This window comes from Corapipo altera, unplaced genomic scaffold, assembly GCF_003945725.1.
Source record: "Corapipo altera isolate COAL_440 unplaced genomic scaffold, ASM394572v1 61553, whole genome shotgun sequence".
NCBI classification, from domain to species: domain Eukaryota; kingdom Metazoa; phylum Chordata; class Aves; order Passeriformes; family Pipridae; genus Corapipo; species Corapipo altera.
In genome coordinates this window covers 444928-469806 of record NW_020884918.1, presented here as the reverse complement: position 1 = coordinate 469806, position 24879 = coordinate 444928, and the positions used below count along the sequence as shown (strand labels likewise).

General features: G+C 42.7%; 1 protein-coding gene across 4 annotated transcripts in view; it reads right to left on the bottom strand.

Annotated features, from left to right (window-relative positions):
• Positions 1-7605: 7605 nt before the first annotated feature.
• Positions 7606-24879, bottom strand: part of KIAA1328 (KIAA1328 ortholog) — a 171326-nt gene continuing 154052 nt past the window's right edge. For all 4 annotated transcript variants that reach the window (XM_027656070.1, XM_027656071.1, XM_027656072.1 and 1 more), the window contains one exon: positions 7606-10921. In XM_027656070.1, the coding sequence (XP_027511871.1) occupies positions 10705-10921 (217 nt within the window). In that variant the 3' untranslated portion in view covers positions 7606-10704. The remainder of the gene's footprint in view (positions 10922-24879) is intronic.

Below are 24879 nucleotides of genomic sequence, written 5' to 3'. Positions count from 1 at the left end.
GGTGAGTGCAGTAGAGATGGACCTGGGCCAAAAGGGAGTAAAGAAGCAAATCCAGACCTCAGAAGCCTGGACATTGTTTTGAACTTCACAACTGTGAAACAGGACTGAAAGACCTGGACCTGACCACCATTCAGTTGGGAGAACTCAAAACCTCTGTCAGTTACCCTGGGTGGCCAAACGGCATTTTCAGAGCCAAAGAGCCCAGGTGCCCTGCCTGCACCACCTCACTCCCACAGGTGCCACCTCCAGCTCCGATGGGGATTGCCAGGGACACTGCATATTTGAAATTCAGCAGCACCACAGGCACAGAGTGGGCAGACAAGTGAGATCTGGCACATACCAACAAATCCACACCGAGAAACTTTTTTGAAGCAGTCCTTGCCAACAAAAATCTGGCTTTTCCTGGCTCTTTCTTTTTCCATCTCTCCAATACCTGCCCACCTCCCACCCCATGGCCAAATCCACAAGCCCTTCATTGACTTTGAGGAGAAAACTCTTTTATTTCTCTCTCTGCTAGATCTCCTGGGGGGCATGAGACACCAAGGGCTTCCCAGTGTCTCTGTTCAGGGTAGTTCAAACAAGAAAATGAAAAACCAGAGGCAGCCCCTCTGCCCATGGCAGCTGCCGAGCCTCAGCTGTCAATAACACTGGGAGCTGGGTCACATGCAGTCCTGTGGTGCAAACTGTCCAGCAGGATAGATGGTCTTGTAGCTTCACAAGACTGTCTACATTTATTAAGTGAAATCACTGCCTGTTTTCTGCAGCATTAAAAGTGAGCTGGAGTACAATATATTTATTGATTGCTACTAAACACACCCTGGGCCTCCCTCCAGCTCCCTCTCTCCTGTTTATCCAAGCAGAGCTCAAAGCACACAGAGACACCTGCATCCCCTGGATGGGCTGTCCCCTGTCCATGGAACAGGGGACACAAAATTGCTGTCCAAACTTCTGTGGTTAATCTCTCAGCAGTGGTGGACTTACACAGGGGAGTTGAAGTCATCAGGGAGGAGAGGGAGAGACAAGCTGGCAATGGAACTGCTGGGCAGGCAGGACACGGCTCCTGGAACTGGAGAGGAGGAGACAATGTCTGTTGGACCCCCGGGATTAAAAGGAGAAACACAAACGAGGAGGAACCAGCACAGAGGCTGATGCAGGCATCTCTACAGCATATTCCTGGGCTGGATATCAGGTGCAAGAGTCCTGCAGCAGGAACAAAAGCCGGAATGAAAACACTGCACTGCACAGGGTGGAGAGGGCAGAGCAGAGAAGCCCAGGTTCAGGCACAGCCCATAAGGCAGTGAATCCCACTTTGTTACTGCTCCTTGACACCCTGGGGACCCAAGGCAGAGAAACGAGTCCCAGGATTTATCCCACTTTTCCAATTAGCCTCATTTCCCCTCCTCCTCTCCCTCCGCCCTGCTGGAATCAATCCTCGTCCTGGCATTTTAAAGGGCAATGTGCACGTTTTATGGCTGTCCCCTATAAAACCATTCTACATGATAACACATCCAGCCCTTTATTAGGGACGTTTGGCAAGTTTATTGGCCAGACATTTTTCTGCACTGACAGATGAGGTCCTGCCATCACTTCTGTGAGCACGAGAGGCCCTCTCTTGTCCCCTCCTCCCCTCTCCTGAGCTGTCCAACCTCATGAAGGCAGCAGCCCACAGGCATCCTCAGTGCACTACCAGCACCCTCCCTGGGCAGCTGAAGTCCTCAGCGTCCTACATCTCATCTGCAGCCAGAAGGAGCAGCAGCAGGGCCACCCCATTTCCCCAGAAAACTACCACCATTTAACTACCCTCTGCTACTGCCCCCTCCACCAAAGACTCATTAACCCTTTATAGCCAGGGAAATGCTCTTGTCTTCATGCACAGGCATCCGGAGTGGCTGATTTTCACATTAAGGCAGGACAGCTGCTCTCTTCTCTACAGCGAGGCTGTGCCTTGGGGAGCTGGAAGGACTTTTATATCTCCTGTGGGGTAAACTATTCTTGTTAGATAGCAGGAAACCAACTAGCCTTTGCCATTTTGGGCACCATGATGCTTTGCCCTACTCAACCCCGATCCTAAGATCACCACAAACATAAGACCTCGTTCCTGCAGCACTCTGGAAGTGGGCTGGGACACAGGGGTTCAGCAGATGTTACACGGGACAGAGGAGCTCTGCTTCCCAAGAAAGCCACAACTGCACTGCCAAAGTGGATTTGTCTCAGACCTCGGCTGACACGACCCAGCCTGACACTGTGACAGCCCACAGGGGCCCCCGTGAAGCTGGGAGGACTTGATGTAAAGCCAGCTGCAAGTTTTATGGTGAGTGTTCACAGTCGTCCATGTGTGTAACAGTGAGCAGGAGGGTCAGCAGGGGTTTAATGGGGGGTCAAGGATTAAGAACAGAGACCAGAATTTATGAGTGCTCACCTGATGCCTCCTCGTGGCACTTCAGGGCCACTGGCCACCGCTGAGGGGTCTGCTCCCCACCACCATCACAGCCAGGGCAGACAAGCTCCCTGGGAAAAGGCTGTAGCGGGTTTCCAAGGTGAGGAAGAGGAGGAAGACCCCAGGCTGGGAAGCAAACCTCTGGCTCAAGTCCTGCTCCAATTTGGGTCACCCTCCCAGGTCACTGCAGATGGTCCTTGTCACTGTTCAGGTGCTTTGAAGGCACGCAGCACATTCAAATGGAAGCAAAGACAAGACCGTGTTGTGGTTCCCACCCTGCACAGAAAGCTTCCCACCCGGCTGTTGGTTTCACTCGCTGATCTTGACCCGTTGTTGCTGTTTAACTCTCAGCAGTGCCACCAGGAGCACTGGTGGTCTCCCTGCACCTTCCAGCCCCCTGCCCCATGTTGGTTCACATGTCACATTTCTAGGCTGTGTTATTCTTAAGTGCTGTAAATCTCTCACTATTATTCTCCCACTTGATATAGTGAGCTGTGTCATTTTGAAAGGAAATACAGAACAGTATATTAAAGAAATCATGGATCTCCTCATTCATGTTTAAAACAAATTTATTACAATGTAAGAAACCCTGAATAGCATGAATTTATTATAATGATTTAAGGCTCCTGGCACTTGAGTTAAAAATGTCTCTCAATAAATAACTTTCCCTTGAAAACACAGCAAATTAATATAGTTTACCATTTCCAAAGTTATATAAATCCAAGAGGCTTAAATCAACAGTACACTGGATAAGATTACTATTGCTCAGCCAGAGACTGGTATTGCAGCTCAGAAGGATGGAAAGAGCAGTGAAAAAATGGATGGAATGGATCGCTTTTTCTTTTTTTTTTGGTCACCTTTCTCTCCCTTCCACCACCCTAGGCTATGTCTGTTCTGTGAAAGTCAGACTAATGTGAAACGGATGACAGGAGCTGTGGCCTTTGCACACAGGTATCATTAAAACAGAGCGGCTACTCCACCAGCAGACTCAACAAGCACCGCTCTGATATTTCCCCAAAGTGCCTCAAACAAACACAGCCCCGTTGCTTTCTGTAGCTGTGTTTTAATTTGACTGCAAGCCAGGAACTGGGATGTCTCCAGCTTGGCTGCCTCCAGCTCTGCTGCAGTCTCTCAAGTCCAGAGCAAACCTGAGGCTCTAAAAAACTGCTTGAACACTGACCCTGGCCCAGGTGCAGGAATACCCATGGGTGAGGCTGCCTGTCCCTCAGGGCTGGATCCCACTGCACTGGGGCAGCAGGAAGGGAAGCAAAACCCCACACGTGGCTGCAGCCGTCAGTGGGACCAGCAGGCTTCTGTCTGGCAGAGAACTTGCTCCAAGAGCTGTCAGTGGAGCTCAGCAGCTGTTGGGGACAACAGCCTGTGCACATCTGTGTGTCTTGGAGAGCAGAGGTTTTGCTCAGCTGCGTGCACAGATGGGTGCCAGCTCATAGAGAAAAATGCTCACATTTGCTCCCTCCCCAGGGACCTTCCTACTGCACAGGCCACCCTGTGGGCAGCAGGAAAAGCTCAGCATCATCAGCTGAACAACCAGGGAGCCCTTCCCAATCAGCCCTGCTCTCAGCAAGGTCTTCTATGGCTTTTTATTTTATGAAGGTCTAATTTTTTTCCCTTTACTGTCATCATGTCAATTTTTTCCCACAACATGGCTGATGACTACTTTTTTAAACAGAGGACAGTACCAGTGACATTCTGACATTGCCAATACAGCCAGAGTACACCCACCTGAGCTCTTCAACATCGGAAGTTAGGGCTGTTAAGAGTCAGATTGACAGCCTTGGTAAATTCAAATCCTCCCTATAGCAGGCAACAAGGAGTTATTAGAAACAGACAAGGCTTTCAGGTCACCCAGTCCATCTCCCACCCCACCTTTTAATTGTCTCTCTCACCCATGCTATAAATATCTGACTTTTCTCATCTTGTTTCCTCATTATGTCAATTCTACCAGTCCCTGATCATTTTTATTACTCCTCACTGAAATCTCTCCAATCTGCCAGTAAACTCTCTGGTAATGAGATCCCTGTGCTAAAGGCACTAGTTCAAATAGAGGGGCACCAGCTCCACTGACAAGGAGCCATTTACTCTGCAATTCAGAGATGTCATCGCCTCCGCACCTGCAGCTCAAAGTCTTCTTGTCTGTTTTTACTGCTTCGTGCTTTGTTCACTTGTCCCCTTCTGAGAGTTTGTGTTGTCTGGGTCTCTCCCATCCCATCAACCATGTGTCTGTCAGACTGTTTTCAAGGTGTCTGAGTACACAGGTGCTGCACCCACACGTTCATGCTCCATCCCAAATTGAATCCTACAATCTTTTTCTTTCTGCCTGGTATTTCTACTTCACATGATTCCTTCGTCTTCAACTCTTCTAAACTTAGCAGGGTCTCCTGGTTTCACTTACAGAATTTCTGCTTCAAGAAATAGGGCCATGATCTGAAGTGCAACCAGACCAGGTACCCAGCCCAACACCTCCAAAAAAGGCTCCTGAAAGTGCCAAAATGGAAATGCTGTGCAGAATGAGGCCACACTGTCACCATTTCACATCAATAGCAGCTGGAACTGGGCATTCTGCTCTAGTGTAAACCCTTCAAGATGCATAAATGATAGAGAAAGTTCAGAAACAGGCACCCCAAATCACCCAGGAGCTGGAAAGCAGACATTAGGACACAAGGCATAAAGGATGCCATCTCAGCAAAGAGAAGGCTGGACCAGGAGTTTATCACTCCCTTTGGGTTACTCACTGTCTGACAACATGGGAACTTTGCTATCCTGCTTCCAAAAGCACAACAAAGTCCAGCAGCTGTAAGTTCAAGGTAGATAACCCCAGCCTCAAAATAAGGCAGTTTCGCAGCAGGAGGAATAATTGAATGCTGGAAGATTTTAACGGGGCGCTTTTAAAATTTCAATGCAATTTCCTCGCAGTCAACCCTAACTTGAGAAAGAACCAGCTTTTGTGTCTGTGAATTCATCTTGTCCTTTCCTTTCTTATCAGGTCTAGCAGAGGAGAGGAGCTCCCACACTGTCCTTAATGCTGACGATATTCAACACTCTGTGTTTGGATAACTGCTTTAATCTAATCCATGCTTCAAGGTTTTAAGGTAGTTGCCAGTAAGCAACCAGGAAAGATAACTTTTTCCAGCTTTTCACTCTCCTCTTGTCTGCAGAGAGGAGACCACAAAGAATGAACTTACTCTCCAAGACATGCCATGAGTGAAAAGTTATTTTTCACGTACTCAGGATGACTCCCAAATTAAGGAAACTAAGAAGTTATGGCTGTCACTGCAGCTCATGGATTAGTTTGTCTGCTGGGACCATCTGCGCATCTCTCACCTCACATATGTTAAGGCCTCACCAGTCAGTGACATCTGAGTTTCTCCAGCTTAGCTTCCCAGTGCCTGAAATGACCCCTTCAAGCCTCAAAATACATGAAGTCTGGAGAGCTTCAGCTTCTGTTCCATGGCAATGACTGGCCTACATGCTTCTGCTCTTACAGCTTTCATTTCACAGACAAATTGTTGGTGGATACATCCAACGTGTTCTGCTATGGGCCCTGATATAAGTAAGAGCCTCTCTGAGATCTGGTGGTAAAACACACTTCGCCAAGAGAACCTGCTGCAGAGGGAGGCAAAGTGGCTCCCCCAGAGCTGGGAAACAAAGCCAATTCCCCCACATCCCCACCCTTGTGCTGCACCCCCTGTGCTGTGCCACCCCCTGTGAACTGTGGGGTCATCAAGCACCAAAAGCGACCAGGTCAGCTTCTTGCTCTTTTTTAGCTGAATTCTGCTTCCAAACACCAAGGATCACCAAGAAATCTCTGCTACACAGCCATGCCAAAGATGCTTAAGGTAGTTCTCTCATCTACGTGGAGTCACAATACTGTAAAGCATTTATTGTCATTGTGAGCAGACAAGCCTTCAAGTGATGCAGGGAGTGGAGCATATATGGATCACAAGAGGCACTTTCCAGAGGAAAGCCACCCAGTCAGAGCAGACTTCACTGCTTCTGCTGGTTTAAATCACCTCATTCAATATTCTGTGTTGTCTTATGTAGCATGCAGTTATGTAAATTTATAAATCATACACTAATTAGCACACAATTTCATAAATTTAGTAACAGTGAAAAAGGAGGTTTCTAACTAACCAGGCTGTGCTCTCTCCCCCACAGATAGTGCAAATTCAAACACAGCCTGGAGGTCATATTTCAGAAAATCTCTGCTGCAACTTTTAGAGTTTAACCCCAGGCTCACGGGCACTTTCAAGCGATATCTCAGGCTCAATTTCTCTGAAGTGCAGCTAAGCCCTTTCCTCTTCTTCCTTAACACCAAACCTCCACAGATCATTGGATCACTGCAAATTTTGTTTTGTTTATTTCTCCCTTATTCAGATTCTTGCTACATTCAGTCTTACATTCTTCTGTCATCTAAGTCACCATACCTTGCTGGCAATTAAATTCAGTCCATGCCCTGGGTTATACACTGGTTCTGCACTATTGCCCTCCTTGTGCTCTGGCCTCCTTGTCCAGCTACTCTAAAGGGGAGCAAATAAGTTAGGTCATTTTTCCTTCTTTCCCTAATTTGCCAAGTATCCCTTGGACAGTAGCTCCCCAGTGCAGGAACATGATCTGGAAAAGGGGTGTGGAGTCATAAACCTCTAAGGGAACCTGTGCTTGAAGACATTTCTCACTCCAAGACATAAACACACAATTCTCCTTCATCTGCTTACTATAGCTTAACAACACGGCCCTACCCTCCGGCTCACCTCCACTTCACCTACACCTTTAGTCATCCTTTGGTACAGTTCTCTGCCTTGCATCTTTATCCTTGCTTGCCTACCCCTCATCCTTTCTTCCTTACTCTTTTAATTCCACCTTTTTGTCCCAATGCATGGTGCTGGCTCTCCCATTCTCTTCCCTTTTGTATTTTGAGACCTCTCCTCTACTTCTTGCTGCAAAAGAGGTCTTGCTTCTTCTCATAGCAAGACTGGTGTCCTGGAGAGGAAAAGGAGGCTTAAAATGAGCTCCGCATGGATCTTAGCAAACTGGAGACTCAAAACATACATGATGTGATGATGTGGGAAGTGGAACAAATTGTCAACAGCAGTATTGATGTCTGAGCTGGACAAAAACAAGAAGATAAGCCAAATAAAAGTCTGGAAGGATAAATGAAACTCCCAGATAATTTATTAGATTAAGACCTCACATACATATATAAATATGTACTCAGGATGGGATTCAACAGCAAGACTGGAGAGGCTAGACATGAAAAACAAGTGACTACTACAGGTCCATGGTGTGCAAGGTGCACAAAAGCAGTAACTACACAAACAGACACCAAGTGTGTGTACAAACATCTCAGGAAGGACAAAAATTGAAGGCCTGGGTGGGAGCCTTAGAAAAGTCACGTCACTCCACAAAGCCTCACGTAAAACACATCCAGATGTGTAGCTGGAGAATATTCACTGGGGACACTCTGGACAAACAGTCCATGGCTGGACTAACTTGGCAGCTCCCAATATAGGAGCTTAAACTTAAAAGGACACTGTCAAGTGATTGCTTTTGCTAGCTTAATTTTTGCATTTCCTCTACTGTTTTAGCAGATGGAAAACAATTCCCCTCCCAGTCCCAACTACTGATTTTGTCCTTTCCTATTTGACAATCATTGATTTTTTTTTTCTAAGGCTATAAATGTTTTAATAACTTCAACTTTGTAGTGCCTCATGGCAAAATATCTTTGCTTGCACTGACTGCTAAACACTATTCCTAATGTACTGCTGATAACTAGAGCAAGAGCCAGCATTATAAAAAATGATTTTCCACAGGGTCTATGAAATTAATAGGTTTTGTTTCTTTGTTCACATCTCACAGAGAATTAAAGCATACAGGTCTTCAGCCATGAGACATTTTAACCATCTTTATTCTACAAACCTTTGCTTCATGAAGATATGCCTCCCATGACTGATGGACAGCACCTTAAGCATAGAGCCCACAAACCTGACAATGTCCTTTCAAAAAGAGCTACAACCAAAATACAGATTCAAGTCAAAAATCACCTTCAGAACTACAAATTCTTATGGTCAAAATGGATCATAAGGAATCCTAAAGTAGTTAAATATTGGCACCCACAAAAGAACCAAAGAAAAGAATGCTCCCACATAGTGTTCTCGACTGGGTACACAAAGGCACCTTTCAAGAAATAGACATGTATTTTTTGCTGTTTCGAAAGGTCAGTTAGCACTTATTAGAAAAGGCAATTAAAGTTTCAGTCAAACTGGAAAAGAGAAGAGAAGCAATTGGACTGAAATCAGAGAACTGTTTCTTTATAAATGCCAAACCTTAACGAAAAAAAACACTAACAAAGCTAAAAAACTCCATAAAGAAACCCCAAACTCTAAGATTTTAATGTGACAGTCATTTCTTCATGGTTATCCCCAGTTTTCCTGCTGGTCTTCGTACATTTTTCTCTTTTTTCTCCTCCTTTTTCCTGCCCTTTTCAAGCAGCAGACTACTCAGCCAGCAGAATGAGAAAACTTATTTCCCCACTCGCTATACTCGGGTCAGGGCACTGAATACATCTTTGGGGCTCTTAGCACAAACCCGTGCCTTCCCAGGCTCAGGGAGTAGAACGAGCAGGACACTCAACAGCAGATGGACATATTCCAAAGAACTGTAATATGTAACTAAAAGCAGGCCAGACCACACAGGGGCTTTCTGCAGTAGTAATTTTCTGGTCCAGCAATGCTGCTTCCCTCCTTTAAACTCCTCCAAGCAGCTTTTAAGATTCAGCTGGGATGCACAAAAATGGTATCACCTAATTTGTGATTAAGAACTGGGCCTGAGCGAAGCAGCCCAGAGTAACCTGAGGTTCTTCTTCCCCTTCATCCTCCTTTTGTTTTGTTGCCATGAGAGCACAGTGCTGCCAGGGGCAGGTGCACCAATGCTCTCATTGTGCTCCTGAGCCTTGTGAGCTCCTTGCAGAGCACCAAACATTGCACAGGAGTCAGCGTGAGGGAGGCAGGCAGCAGCCATACCACAAGGATCAGCACAGCAACTCCCTGCCATTAAGATAAGCAGGGTTGCCTAAAGAGACCATCTGAAAAGCGGTACTGGCCCACAAAGTGGAGTTTGGGAGCAAATGGCCTAGAACTTGCCCGCACTGGCTCAATTCTACCTTTCCCTCGCTGCAATTTTACTGTGCAAAATGAGTATTTTAGCCTCATATTTCTAGGAACACATGCCGGTGGCTACTGTTACAATAAAATATGAACACTGCATTGTGGAGAAAATGACCATTAATCCTGTAATCTGCAGTCATTTTTACCAATTCGGCACATTTCTTTAAATAACCAAGTACATGCAGTAGATGGAAGTGCATTTAAATAAACTGAAATAGATACAGCATGAATAATTAAAGCCGGCAGGAAAATGTGCTTTGCGAGCCGCTAGTGGAAATAATTACTGATTTGTCTTATTTACAATGGAGCCTGGATACAGGATCAAAATAGTGCAAGTAAGTGAAAATGTCTTAAGACTGCTCTTATACTACAACTACTATGTATTTCATCTTGAAAAGTACATCAAATAGGTTTTGGACCTCTACAACGTCTGACTCTGTTCTGCTATTTCAGGGTTAGGTTACCAAGCACATAAACTCTGTCAAATAGCACTGATTTAAAGAGGAATATAATTCAAACGGGTGCCTAGTACATCAACCTGTAACATCATCTATTAACATTATCAGACACTGTAGAGTTGAGTTTACGATATATCCCCTAAAAACTCAGTGTGTTAAATATCAGAATGTTGAAGAAAAAAGTAGATCATAAAAATCAGTGAAAAAGTAATAAAGTGCTTGTACCTTTATAATATGCCAGGTTTTAAACAGACTTGTTTAATTAGAAAATAATCTACTTCGAACATGCTGGTTCTTGAATGTTGGGCAGTTCTTGCAAACTGCTTTAGAGCCAAAAAATCGATAATGAAATATACTTCCGATATGAGGCTGGCAAAACTGTGACTTCAATCTATTAGAAAATGTTGTAGATTAAAAAAAATTCTATTTTAAATTGATTACTTGGCACATGAAAGGTTTAGAGAAAAAAGCTAACGCTTCTGGATTGGCCTATCCCAACAATATACTTGCATCATGATTACTAAATCCAAAATGAAACTGGATGATAATTAGCTATGTTTTAGAAGAGGGAAAACAAGCAGTTGTCACTCAAATAATTTAAAAATTGGCTGTAGACCAATGAGTTGTGTCAAATGAAGAAAATCTCCTCGAGGAGCCGGCTCTCCTCCATCTCCTCTGCTCTGCTCCTGGAGCTGCCAGGGCTCTGGTACCACGACGATGACAGCCTGTGGCTCGCACGACGAGGCGTGTGCATTTTGTTCCTGTCGTCAGGTTCTCTGCAGAGGTGTCCCGGGGCAGATATCGGACTCATCGCTTCAACCAGGTCCAGAAGACAGGCTTCGTACCTACAGAGACACACAAAGAAAACAGAGCTCCATTAAGATCACAGCACCATGCAGGAATTGAACCCAGTCTTCCTGCCTCCATAAATCAGACTAGACCTGCATTTGTCTGATGGGGGCCACCAGCACAGAACGAATTTTGCTGTATAGGCTCCTGTCAGTAATGACAGCACAGAGGTAGTGGAAAAGAGGCGAGCAAACCATGGGTGCTCAGGTTATTTTAAGCTGTTTCATCAGCTTTTCCATTTGAGGTGTGCAATGTCTTAGTCGCACTCTGGAGACTGAACACAGACCTCAGAGACATGACAGCCTAACACACAGAGTGGGTAAAAGGCAGACCCACACCAGTAATGGTAAAGCAACATGCTGCACCTTTTTTTTGAATAGACCTCTACACTTGATTTAGTTTCCCAGGGATTTGAAAACAGCAGGAGACTTTATTACTATTGCCACAAACTGCATGTGCTTCCTGTAAATCTCTATGTACTATATGGAGTCTGTCTGGTGGAAGCACTGAAGGAATAGGATCTAAGCAAGGTAATACAAAGACATCCAGAGAAAAGGCAAAGGTGTAAGCATTACTCAGGCTGTCCTTTAAGTGGGAGTACAGATGTGGAGGAAGGTTGCAAGCCAGTGTTATCTGCTAACGCACACTGAATAATGGCAGTTACTTCAGACAGAGACTTCCTATTAATATTCACACGAGACAAGACCTGATCTAAATACCAGCACAGGATTGATCATTACAATATATTTCCTCCTGTCCAATTTTAAATGTCTTAAACAATACCATTTCCACTGCTTCCCCAGGGAGGCTGTTCTCTGGTGCTATCTAAGTGATAACTAAGAGTGATATCCAAGAGATAGCACTCCAGAGTTTTACCTCAAAGTCCCCTTTGTTCCATCCTGTTGTTAGCACTAATCTGCCTGATGTTCCCAATCCTGAAGTAACTCACACATTCAAAGACTATCACGCACAGAACATTATTCACAGCACCCAACTGAAAGCTGGTGCTGTGGGTTGGATCCATAGGGTCCTTCTCTTGGAAGCAAAAGAGTTAATTCATAGCATGAGAAAACACCTCAAGCGGTTCCCTGCTTTGAGAAAATCCCCTGTTTCTCCTTTCATGACAGTAGGAAAGTAGAAAGACTAAGCAAATAATACAGCTGGGGTAGGTCTGTCAACTCAGATGGGATGAAAAATTCTTAAGAGCATTCACAACAGTTTATTGATGTGAAAGATTAGCAGTGGGCAAAGTATATCCCAAAGGCAGACAGACCCCCACTTCTGCTGTCCAGCAGTCTCATGCAGCAGCAGCAGGCAAAAGGTTTTCCTTCCCTAAACTAGCCATGCCATGCAAAACAGGCTTTATTATCTCCAGCAGCGGGTGCTATGTCCCATCCATCCTCAGAAAACTGTCACAGAATCACAGAATCATTTAGGCTGGAAAAGACCTCTAAGATCATCGAGTCCAATCTGTGACCGATCACTGCCCTGTCAACCAGACCACAGCACTCTGTGCCACGTGCAGCAGTTTCCTGAATGCCACCAGGGATGGTGACTCCACCACCTCCCTGGGTAGCCTGTTCTAATTCCTGACATGACAGATGCTTGTCCATGACCAGGTAACTCACTGTTATGTCTGAGACACAGAACTACTTCCTTGGCTCAAAGGAGTTAACAGTGGTACTCATGTCTTTATACCAGTGTTAATGGTGACCACTGAAGTTATTCTATAAATGCTTTTATTTCCTTCCATTTTTATTGTTTCTTTGAAATGATGGCCACCATCATTTCTAACACAAACTGGCTTGACATTACTGCCTCACAGGGCTCTCTCCTCTGTTTGATTACAGATTGTTTTATTTTCCCTCAAATGTACTAACTTGCATGTCACTCAATCAAAAACCCAATTTGCAAATTTCTTTTTCACATTTAAAGCTATGTGTCTTTCTATTATTTCTCTGTTTAAATCACCCTTAATAGCAAAAAATTAGTAACTCAAACGAAAAAAAAAAAACAACCAGCTTTTGTTTCAAATGGACCTTGTAAGTAGCTAACCCTAAGCAAACATGATGTCTTTCTGTTACCCCAGCCAAAAAGTTCAGAAGGACATGGAGTTTTGGGTAGTCAAACAAGACCATTTTAGAGGGGTCTGTAAGTTTGCATTAGCATTCAGAAATATCCTTTAAAAACCGGAGCTTCTTAAAGATATCTCCAACGTAAAATGGAATAAGCTGCACTGATAGTGAGAACTAGCACACAGATATACGAGACTTTTTACACAAAGTTTTGGACTAGACTCTGTATAGATACAGACATATGCTTTGAACCCCTAAAGAAACCCAGTTAACACATAGGCTGGTTTCATTAGCCACACCTAAAACTTCCTTTTAGATTAATCTAGTCTAGCATACAAATGCTTATCTCCTCTGACGGTAGTGCTATCATAAAATTTCAATTTCTCCAGCAGCCACATTCAATCACAGATTAGGCAGGGGGAAACCAAACCAGCCAGCACGTTTATAGCAAACGTGCAGGCCCTAGATTTCAGCAGTACCTTCGAGTTCATTTCTTCTGCAGGTTTATCTAAGTTTTACAGCATTTCTGCTATCAGGAAGGCTAAATGATTTGGCAGATTACAAGCGCAGCAAATAGCAAAGATTATTTAAAAGACCAGGTGTTGTAAATCAGTCTATTTGACACCACAGTTATATATGCAATAAAGTGAATGAACTCTGCTAACAGAGCGCTATCTGATAAAGAGAATGCTCCTTGCAGGTATTTAGTGTTTAATCCCAGGATAATGGTTTGCCCTGGTTTGTCTAGGCAACATCAGACAGCATCTGGCTGGAGGCAACAGAGTAGACCTAGAATGGTTTGAAACTTCCAAAGACAATTTTCTCACCTTTTTTTTTGTATCCTAATATTTAAAAGACACAGTCAGAATGCTCAAATCCTATAATGAAACTTTCTCTAAAAGCAGGATATGTATTCTTTGCATGACTCGAATAAATGCATATGTAAAAACAGGCTTCGTTATTATTATTATTAATACAACACTTAATGGCTTCAATGAAGTCAAAGCTGCAGAATCAGGCACTCAGAAGTCAGAACACTTCAGACAGGAAAACTGGTCTGGCAAACTTGGCTTATTAATAGTGAATGCTCTTTTAATGCAAAAGAACAGCCAAGGGTCCCCTTGTACTGTTCGTGCTTCCCAAGGAGAAAAAATTCCCAAAAGTTCTGTGGAAGCACCAGCACTGTACATTAAGCCACATACAGAAATTCCTCATGTCTAGATGTTCAACCAAGCAAAGAAATGTCCCATCAGTGCTAGATGCTTACACTCATTTGCTTTGAAGGGTTTTGCCCTCTGAACAGAAGGAAAACAACATGGGCAACTGTCTTTTTAAGGATGGCGATAATTCAGTCTGTCCTCACCTTTTTGGTACATTTGCTAGTGTGCTGGAAAGAGCATCTCCGCAACAGACTGGAAAATAATCTTTTTTCTAAGTCTGGTTTTGACACTTCCCCCATGTACACTTTTTCATCTAACTTTCATGAGCCTGAAAGTCTGCATGTTTCATCACAGGAGAGGAAAATTTGTAAGGTCTACGAGTTTGGATTAGAACTCTAACTACTTAGACAGACAAAGTCTGCTGGAAGTAATGATCATAAAGTCTCCAAAAATGCCATCAGGAGATGGAACACAAAGAATTAGTGTATGAAGCAGGAGGAAAGCAGGGCCACATGCAAGAGGACAGAGAGGAGAGCAGAGAGAACAGACCAAGCTAAGATTTGAAGCTCTCCTCCAAGGAAGACATTTCACCTTTGCTTTTATTGTAGAACATAAAACTCCAAATACAGCTCAGAAAGCAGCACAGAGATGAACAAACTATCTGAGAGGTTTGAACCACTGGGATCAAGCTGGTATAGCTGGGTCAGTGCAGAACTGTGACCTGGGTGGCTAAATCTATCCTGGTCAGGCATTGCATAGTGCTGAGACAGGATTCCCTTAATCTCCTTTGCACTACTAACACAGGCTGCTGGAAATTTGTCTCCTCAGCCCCTAAAGCCCTTGTGGAAATTTTATTAGAAACTTTCAGCGCCAGCTCTTAATTAAATAAGTATCTAGTGGAGTTTGCAAATTCTTAATGTAAAGGAGTTTTGTAGTCTATCACTAAGGTAACAGGAAACATCATCAACCATTATGATTCAGAACAGATCATTAAACATTCATATTTTAAAAAGAAAAACAGTACAAAAATAAATACAAGATGGCACAAAGCCAAATCCTTCATTTCACAGTATTTGTGTTTCACTGCCTGTGCAGCAGAGTACAGCTCTCTGAACATCTACATGTGCATCTTGCTTTGTCTTGTGTTTCCAAATCAAAAGGGAAGGAAGACTCTCACATTTCTGCGACAAACACACGAATGTGGCTGATGCTCTGGGAACCATAAGAACACTTATTTCCCAGGATGGTTGCTGAGAAATCACCTGAAACCACTTGGTATTCTTTATAATAAAACCTATAGGGCAATCAGAGCTCAGAGAGTCCCACAGTGTACAGTACCTAAAAATGGTCAAATTATGCAAGAATGATGCACAGAACTCATAACTGTGCAGGATATTAGAAAGAACAGTGCTCTTGAAGGGAACCACTGAGCATCCTTGCCTCAATTGGCTGAACAATGATGTTTGTGTATTTATTTAGACATTTGGGATATACCATTGAATTTTTAATGTTTTTCTATTTCCCATTGCTAGTAAAATATAATTCTTACACAATGTCCAATTTTTAAACTACACTAATGTATTTTCATATTGTGCAGTCCCATTTAACTAATAATATTATTTGTTCCTTCCTGAAAAAACCAGCACAACCTCAACAAGTTTGATATTTGGAGGAGCAGGAATTTCCCCATGAGGCAAAATAACTAAACTTATTAGAGTCATAAATACTCTGGCAGTAAGATATATGTATATTTCTTTAAACAAGCAGTGTCAGATATTACTTGATCACTATATTAAGAGATATCTTTTCATTTACAGTCTCTGAAAATTTATTCTTCAACCATAAATGTGTACAAAACACATGGAATGTCTCTTTGAAAGGTGATGGCATTTCAACAAAGCATACTGGCAATACGGCTTTGGAGATTAGTAGCTGTATAGGCTTACTTTATTTAACTGTATATACCAGAGGAAATAAAAAGGTTTATTTTTATACTACTGCTTATATTTTCAACATAAAGTTCAAAGTGATTTACTAATGTTACATGAATTGCCTCTGAATTACGGTACAGTATTGTGCCTAAGTACAAAGCCTAACACTATTTTGTATTCATAAAACACAGCCTGCCCCTGAGCACTTTACAAATGCTAAATACAGCTAAAAACACATTCAAGGGGTAGGGAATAGACCCATTTTACAGAAAATTAAACAGTTTATTGTTATGATAGAGCAAATATCGAATCCCCTGTTTGACTGGAACAAACAGGGCAAATAAAAGCAGAGAAATAACAGATGCAGATAAGAAGTGGCCTCAGTAGCCAAAACTACCTGAAACCTGAAGACACCACACTAGAGATACAACCTCAGGTTATCTGGAAGAAACACCTGTGATGATCGATCGATCACCCATGCCCAAGTTAACCCAAGCTCCACAGGCAAAGGGAAGAACTCCACTCAAATTAAAGAGTCCTAACCACTCTTTGCCATCTTTATTCTTGCATCCATAATTACTGCATGAGGGATGCTAGATGTATCTCTATGGCTTGTCCTTCCAACATCCATATACCAACCCATTGTCCATAAATTTGACTAATTCCCTTTTCAGCCTGCAGCTTCCACAATGTCGTGTCACAGCCTGTTCAAGAAGTTCATTGTTATCAAAAGACAAACTTTTGTTTCCTGTTTTAACCTCATGTCTTACTAGTGTTGTAAGTGCTTTTTTAAGGATTGACTGCAGTTAGTCTCTCTTACATGGTGGAACCTGGCAAAAAACATTTCACATTCAACTTACCCATCACCTTCACAATTCTGCAAACCCCGATCATTTATTATTCAGTCTTTTCCTACCCAAAATCATAGCTTCTTGATCTCTCCTTAAATGGCAGCTGCTTCATCCTGCTGATCAAATTAATTGCCCAGTGCACATTTCCTAGCCTCCACTACATCTTTCTTGAGAAGCAAAGAACCAACCAGAATCAAAATGCAGGTACACCAATACTTGTGTATCCTCAAGATCTGTGAAGTTCTAGGAAGCTTTGACCTCCACAAATCCTAACCTCCTGGTCTGAGTTCAGTATCATGTAGGCATGGTGTTGATGACTCTTCGCTAGGTAAATTACAGTTTCATTCACTGCTTTTTTTTTTTAATTTATTTTCTTGCTATTGACATGTTCATTGGACCATGTGAAAGAACCCACAAATTTTTTAGGTCACTCAGGAGATTTTCCTGTTTACTTCTTACTCCAGCTCCCTGGTGAAGAACCAGCTCAGTGGGTTCCTGTGGGACCCCAATGCTGACTTTTCTTCATCATGAAAAATGAACATTAAGTCACTTTGCCTGCTATCATTTAATCACCATGGAAGGACTTGTCCTCCAATCATGCAGAAACTTGATTTCTTTCACAACTTTTGGTGTAGAACCTTGGCAAAGTACTTTTGAAAATCCAAACACATAATGTCCACTGGATCAGGATCCATAGGTCTGAGCTGGTACCTCCTATTCTTTCTTTTCCCCTCCCTGCTCCATGAATATAATCCAGGTTTTAACCAGCATGCTATTTGGTCCAGCAAACTTGAGATGAATATGTCAATGAACATGAGAGGCTGATTGAGAAGGAAATGAAAGCTGAGAAAGAAAAGCTGACTTTGCAGTCATTTCCTGAAAGGCCACAAGTCAGGATAGGGGACCCTGAACTCCATCTTCAGTGTGAACTCCATCTTCAGCGACCAAAACACACCCTGGGGGGATATTCCCATGTACTGAGTGTCAAGACACCAAAACAGAAAAAAGAACACAAAGAAGGGCAATTCTTGAGGCTGAAACATCACAAGAACAAACAAGATTTAAGTCAAGAATCAGAAACAAAGGGATTGTGACAGCCTGAGATTCTCATTTTACTTTCAGGCAGGCTGGGACTCAGAGTAGATACTTCACTGTGGGATACAGGAGGAGGCAAATTCAACAGTGCTTCACTGTATTTAAACCAACTCCAGGTGGGGACGTATTTCTCACCTGTAACAGCTCTGTATTTTCCAAGAGCATCTCAAAGTTTCTTAATTCTTAAAGAAAAAGATCAGACTGCAGAATATTTCAAAGCAATTAAAAAAAGATCTGAGCCTTTTATTTAAAATATATCACACAACGTAAAACAGAATATATTTATACAATGTCCTCAGCAAGAGCCTCCCGGAGTGCTGCAAAACCCACACCCAGTAATAGAGAGCTTACAGTATCAGAGACTTTTAGAGAGCTCTCCGAGGCAGAATTCACAGAATCATAACCTAGAGAAGGAAAAGACTTATTAGATCATCCAGCCCTCTCCCTGCTGACAGAACTGTTCCCTACAGTGTGCTTCCTCACATTTGCTGCTAACAATCAGCCTCTCTCTGCTCTCCTTGGGAAGCCATTGCACAGCTAAATATATCTCATGCTATCATTACCATTATTACTTATTTATGGGCCACGGTATAACCTAAAGGGCCTTGATCAGGATCAAGGGGACCAACTCTACTACCACGTGTAAGAGCAGTCCTCTCTCCAAAAGAGCACACAGTCAAAATAGATAAGCCAAAGCCCAATGGGAAATATATAACATACCATTAAAGCGAACAGAGTAGTAGGGGAAGTGCCACAAATGTTCCATGAATTTTTGCTTCAGAGTTTGGTAGGAGAAAAAGGTATGTGTCACGAATAAGAACAAGTTTCTGATAGTCAGCAAGAGATAAATAAAGTGGATTTTCTTCCTCCCAGCTTCACCCTATTAGTTGTGGCTAAAGATCTGGTATGGTACTAAGAAATTAGTCTTCTTTTTTGGTGCAAATACACCATAAGTATTTGAACAATATTACACTTCTCTGTTCTGCTCCAGTCTCAGTCAACATTTATCTGAGCCACACGTATTTTAATCTTCTCTCATAAATCAATACCTCTAGCATAGCAACAGATTTTGCCACTCTCCTTCCATCTTTGACAATTTTTTTCCAGTAAGCAATCACCCAGAAATAAGCACCATGTCCCCTGGAGGGGTTACACTGAAACAGAGAGGAAATCAGCTCCCTCCAGCACTCACGCAATGCTTCTCTGTACTCACTCAGACTTTCTGCTGCTGCTTCCTTGCTCCACAGGTCCCTCTCTTATGTGTATGTGATGCAGAGCAGTGTATCGACACATCACCATGTACTGCAAGACCTACAACGCTGATGAATTCAATGCCTCGTTTTTCAGGGTTACTCACAATTATCATTAAATCTTGTGGAAAATGGCATCAGAGATTACAGCCTTTGCACAGGAGAATTTGGAGAGAGGCAGCAGAATTGATTAACAGCATCACACCTTTGCTAACCAAAATGTGCTGTGCTTGAGGGTTAAGGGACAAGCCTCCCTCCCCAGTGTGATAAACAATAGTAAAGAGTTAAAGACGACTTAGTCTTGAAAGGGGCTGAGCACTGCTGTTTTGCCCCTGGCCCTTTGCATACCAAGCAGAGCCAGTGCACTAAAGGACACCAGGTCTAGGAACGGCATCTCAGAAAACTTGAGCCCTAAGGCAGGCCTGATAAAGAGATATTTCTTCCCCAGCTTTCACCCTCGCTTCACCTGTGATTGCATCCAACCAGCTGTCATTACCAAAATAAGAGTTGCTGCTGCTCTCATTCCTCCTTGCTACACAAACACACCATTCTCACTTACCCGCTGGTCAGAGACCAACACCTGCTTTCCTCACCTTTCCACACTCCCATCTCAATGCTCCCAGTCTTCAGTTATCCTACCTCTTTGCTCCTGGTACTTCAGCCTTTTCTATTATTTCCTCATCGGCCCTTCACTCATACCCTGCTAGCCTGTTACCAACCTGTCAAACACAATTCAAAGGGCTTCTTTATTGTTTTTGTCTCTGTGTGGTTTTTAGTAGCTAAATTATAAAAAAATAAGTGAACTCCAAGAACAAGAAACACCACAGATCATTTCTTTTAAGGTATGGCTGCAGGCTGCCGCTGAATTGGCATAACTGAGCTTGTAATAATTCTGGAAAGGGGAGGGTGAACAAAGACATGAGTGCTGGGAAGTAAAGCAACCTTTTAAATCAGATCTGCCACTGACAGAAGAATAATTTAGAATGAAGTTTTTGTATAAAAGAGAGAAATTACAGAACCAGGGAACTACCATGGAGTTTAACAACCACCTTCTGCAATCACTCTGTTTGTATTGTCCTTCTCTCCCCTCCCACACACCCGTTTCTGTCTCATCAAGTCTGAAAGCTCTTCAGATCAGAAAATGAACCTCGGTATATGTACAGCACCTGGGGCCCTGATTCTGCTGTGATATTACATAATAACTTTGCACTTCAGAGCACGCTTAGCTTTTATTCCCTTTAAGCACTCTGTCATCACAGCATATCTTCAGTAAGATCTTCACCCTTTATTGTTCTGGGCCAAAACTAAGCTGTCATCATCTTTTCTGCCATACCTCATCCCCCTACATCTCCTGCCTTAACAGCCTTTCTTCTCAATTTTTTTCTCTTACAAGTTTGTCCCCAAGCACCTTTCCCCTCAAAGCAAACTCTAATTCAATGAATCATCTTAAAAATTGTGCTTTTTCTTTTATAATGTACTAAAGCCTCTGACAAAGGGTTGCATATGTATGTCACAGTGCAACTCTGCATTTCCTCTCTGCCGGTCTTGGTGTTGCTCCTAAGTTTTGATTTCTTTTCTATGTTTCATCTCTTCTCCCCAGCATGCTTTCAGCAAAATTGGGACAACCTTATACCCTAGAACTCTGTGGGTATTAAATAAGTACAAAACAATTTTAAGAGGCATGGCTTGGGGGGAAAAGAACCCCACTACATACAGCTTGCAAAGTCTATAACCATTTACATGGATTAGCAACCTGTCTTTTTCACAAGCTCAGTCCAAAGTCCCAGCCTGCCAGATAATAAATCAACTTTTTGCTTCAGTTGTACAGTCACTGGGAGATCTGCATAGTTTCAGGTCAAGCACTTATAACCATTTTATGATTCCAAAGTTTCTTACCTTGTCATTTAGTTACTGAACTGTGAGCTTTCATTGACTTTCTAACCATTGTGGCAAGAACTGCAACTAGGTGTGCAAGATTTAAAACCTCATTGAGCAGAGGAGCAAAATCAGGCTGCGGTAGTTTTAAGTATACATTGAGGTGGAATCATGACCCTATGGAAGCCAATGGAAGTTCTGCCACCACTTCACTGGGGATGGCTTTCTTTCGTGCCTGCTGCCATTTGTTGTATTGGGGTGTATTGGGGTGCAAGCTCTCTATTCCACACCCTGGAAATAAGATGCCTCAGTGAATGCTTGGAAATAGTTTATTTTACCTTTTTTTTTTCTCTCTCCATCCTGGTAAAATATTTTACAGTCAACTGCTGTACCTAAACAGCAACTCTTCTTGTAGATCTGTGTGATTCTTCCTATCCTGCTTGTCAGCTTAATTTCTTCTTCTGTGGCATGGAGTGTGTAATAGCAAATCTAGCACTCAAATTTTTCTGTTTCTTAATTATCTCTGCCCTGTCAGCTATATCACTGAAAACAAGTTGCCATTTGACAATTCAGATACAAGTAAACATCAAGTTGTGATAATATAGAGTCCTGTATTACTGTCATTATGGAAAAAGCTGTTTCAGGGAGGCTTAAAAAATTAAATAAGCCCAGCACTTCTAAATGGCAAAAAACCTAAAGATATCTGAATTATTCTTCAATATCTTAATCATTCCACAGAATCATGATCTTGTATAATGGCCACTTTAAATGAAACGTTTGGTGCTCTGCACAGTTGCCACTTCCTTCTAATTGTGAATTAAAGCATAATTTAGGGTGGCTCTATGCCAACGTGACTAGAAAAATTTAGACACTAACTCTGGTTGAAATAGGGAGGGAAAAGCAGATTTCTTTAAGTAATAGAAAATCACTCACCAAGTTGTACTTTAAAACAAAACACTAGAGCTTGAAGTTGACAAACTGACTTGAATTAAGCCACATAAAAAAGTGCTTGCACTGTAAATCTTACAGGGCAAAAGTGATGGTAGGTTATCATTCTGTTTATTAGCATGCACTTTGGAGAGTTCAGGGCAAGTATGGATACGCATTCATTCCATTTTATGCCGCACATTACTGAAAACACATTCCCCATAAATAATTCATAAGTGCATTGTCTGAAATTTCAGATTCCAAAAATACAACACAGTTTTCAACTTTATGGTTGCTTGGTCTTCAAAACAGAAATAGACAATTGGATGGATGGACTTAGCAAACCTGATAAGAACCCATCAGTCAGAATTACACTCCAGAGGTAAATGCAAACATCTCCCAGCTCCTGATCCCTGGAAGCAAGGCCATGGTGATAGACTCTGTGCTTGTGCTAGCAGTTCCTTAGTAGGGAACACGAAGAAAAGGAGAAAGGGTAGAAGTAACTAAGTAATGAGGGTGGTGAAGAGCTAATAGGTTGAAATTGCGTAGAAATCCAAAGGAATTTAAGCTATAGCAACAGTCAAAATACAGATACTGGACATACTTTGCCTTGCTAAAAGCCCATTTTTCTGGTCAGACTGCACTACAAACTTGAGCTCTGCTTGTTGCTCTCAGCTTTTTATTGGTATTAGTTTGTTAATGACATAGTAACTGGCATCATCTTTATGCCAGCTATGCTAATATAAGAGAGGCAAATAGGATCTTGAAACTCATCTAAAGTCTAATTCCTGCACGGAGCAGAGTGACCACAACATTCACTTAAGAAACTGAAGTATGCTTCATAGGCTAGAGTGCTTAAGGTTTATATGCACTGTGATTCTGTATCTTGCTGACATTATATATGTAGCTTATGCTCAGTTGCTTCTGTTTTCCTCATACTGTGCTCAGAAGCCTGACATCAGATAGCAACGGCTTCTCAGCCAGATTTGCATTCGCTTGCTCTGTTCTACTCACCTCCCAGTGACAGGCACACACAGTTTTGGGTACCTTATCTAGAGAAACCTTTGGTGCCCAGCTCCTAACAGAACAGCCCATAATCTCCCTATGTACCAGCTCTTTATCTGAACTCACTCCCTCCAATTTGCTTGAGAACAAACACTGCAACTGAGCTCATTGGCATCCCAACATACTGACTGCTTGGGTGCAGACCATATGTGAAAAAACAATGCTCTAATAAAAATTGTATTCCATTACCCAACTGCTGTAAAACTTCCTACTCAGCGCTCCAATATGGAAAGGTTGGGACTATCTGTCACTCCGTTCATTTCCAGGTGTGCTGAACTCTCTGGGGTAATCTTTAAATCAGCTGAGATTTCATACATCAAAGATGAGGATACATAATTCAAGAGGAGCCACTGAGATAAAACAGTAGCTGTAAAAATTACGACATGTTGGTGGTGCCTGGTTTCGCATGTCAAAGAGGGGCTGCACACAGCCAGCACCAGAGCAGGTTGTGTGGTAAAGCAGGTAGAGAGGTAGAGTCCTCGTAAGCTTCACAAGAACACAGGCACAGAACAGGTCTGATGCTGTGCAAGTACCGGGTTGTAAGGCACCCTACAGAAAAAACCAGCCAGTAGGGCTCAGAGTGTGAGGCGCTCAGGCCTGGTGTCCCTTGGCTGCAGTCATTGCACGCTAACAACCTCTTTCAAAAACTTTACACAGGTGGTAGGTGTCCCACTGAGATAAATTACCTACTTTCAGCTGCTGAACAGATGGGCAGGGAAGTGAAATTTTAGTTTGTTCATTCCCAGCAGTAACTAGCAAAGATGATCTCGGCCGCTGCAGGATTACTTTTCGATAACCACACACCTGCGGACAGTCATGATTCTGTTAGAAACTACATAAGGTCATTAATAGGCTACAAAATAAGCCAGGGCATTGAACAGCTCAAGAAACTAAGTCCCCCAGTCCCATATTCTTCGGAATATATCTTAGACTGAGAGAGGTCAAAAAGTGTGCAGAGAGGAACCTCAGCAGGCAGGAGAAATGGGCCCACAAGAATCTCACAACATGCAACAACAGGAAACTTCAGGTCCTGTACTTGGGAAGAAACAACTGCAGGCACCAGCACAGGCCAGATTTGACTGCTCCAAACAGGGACTCGGAGGGTGCCTTCCAACCTCAGCTACTCTGTGACTTTGTAGTGAAGTACTGTTCTTCATCAGCACAGACAAAAGAGCAAGGACAGACTATCAAGGACTGGACACTGACCTCCCCCTGCAATACAAGCATGGTACAAGCAGGGAAGCTTAAAAGACCAATGCCTGCAAACCAGGAAGCTCCATAAACCAATCCAAACATAAACCAAGGACATCTGGCCAGAAAGGCTTGTAACGCATTAAAACCAGGATTATTGGATAATTGGATTATTGATATATTTAAACAAGGGTTTTCACTCCCTTTCCCACATATTTCACCAAATCACTTGCATGTATTCATATACAAATTTATCATAGTGTAGCCCAAAACCCCATACAAGCTTTTCCTTTTTAATAAAATGGTCATAGCCATGCTGTAAAAATCTTAGTAAAAACAGTTTTAGTATTTCAGCTTGCAAATATTTTCCTGGCAGAAATCCCAAACTAACTTTTCAGCAAGATCTCTCAAAAGAAATAGAACTTAAAAAAAACCAAAAACAAAACAACAAAAAAACCAACAACAAAAAACCCCTCCCAAAAAATACACTACAAAATTAATGTGACCCAGGGACTTACCCTTCTATGCAACAAC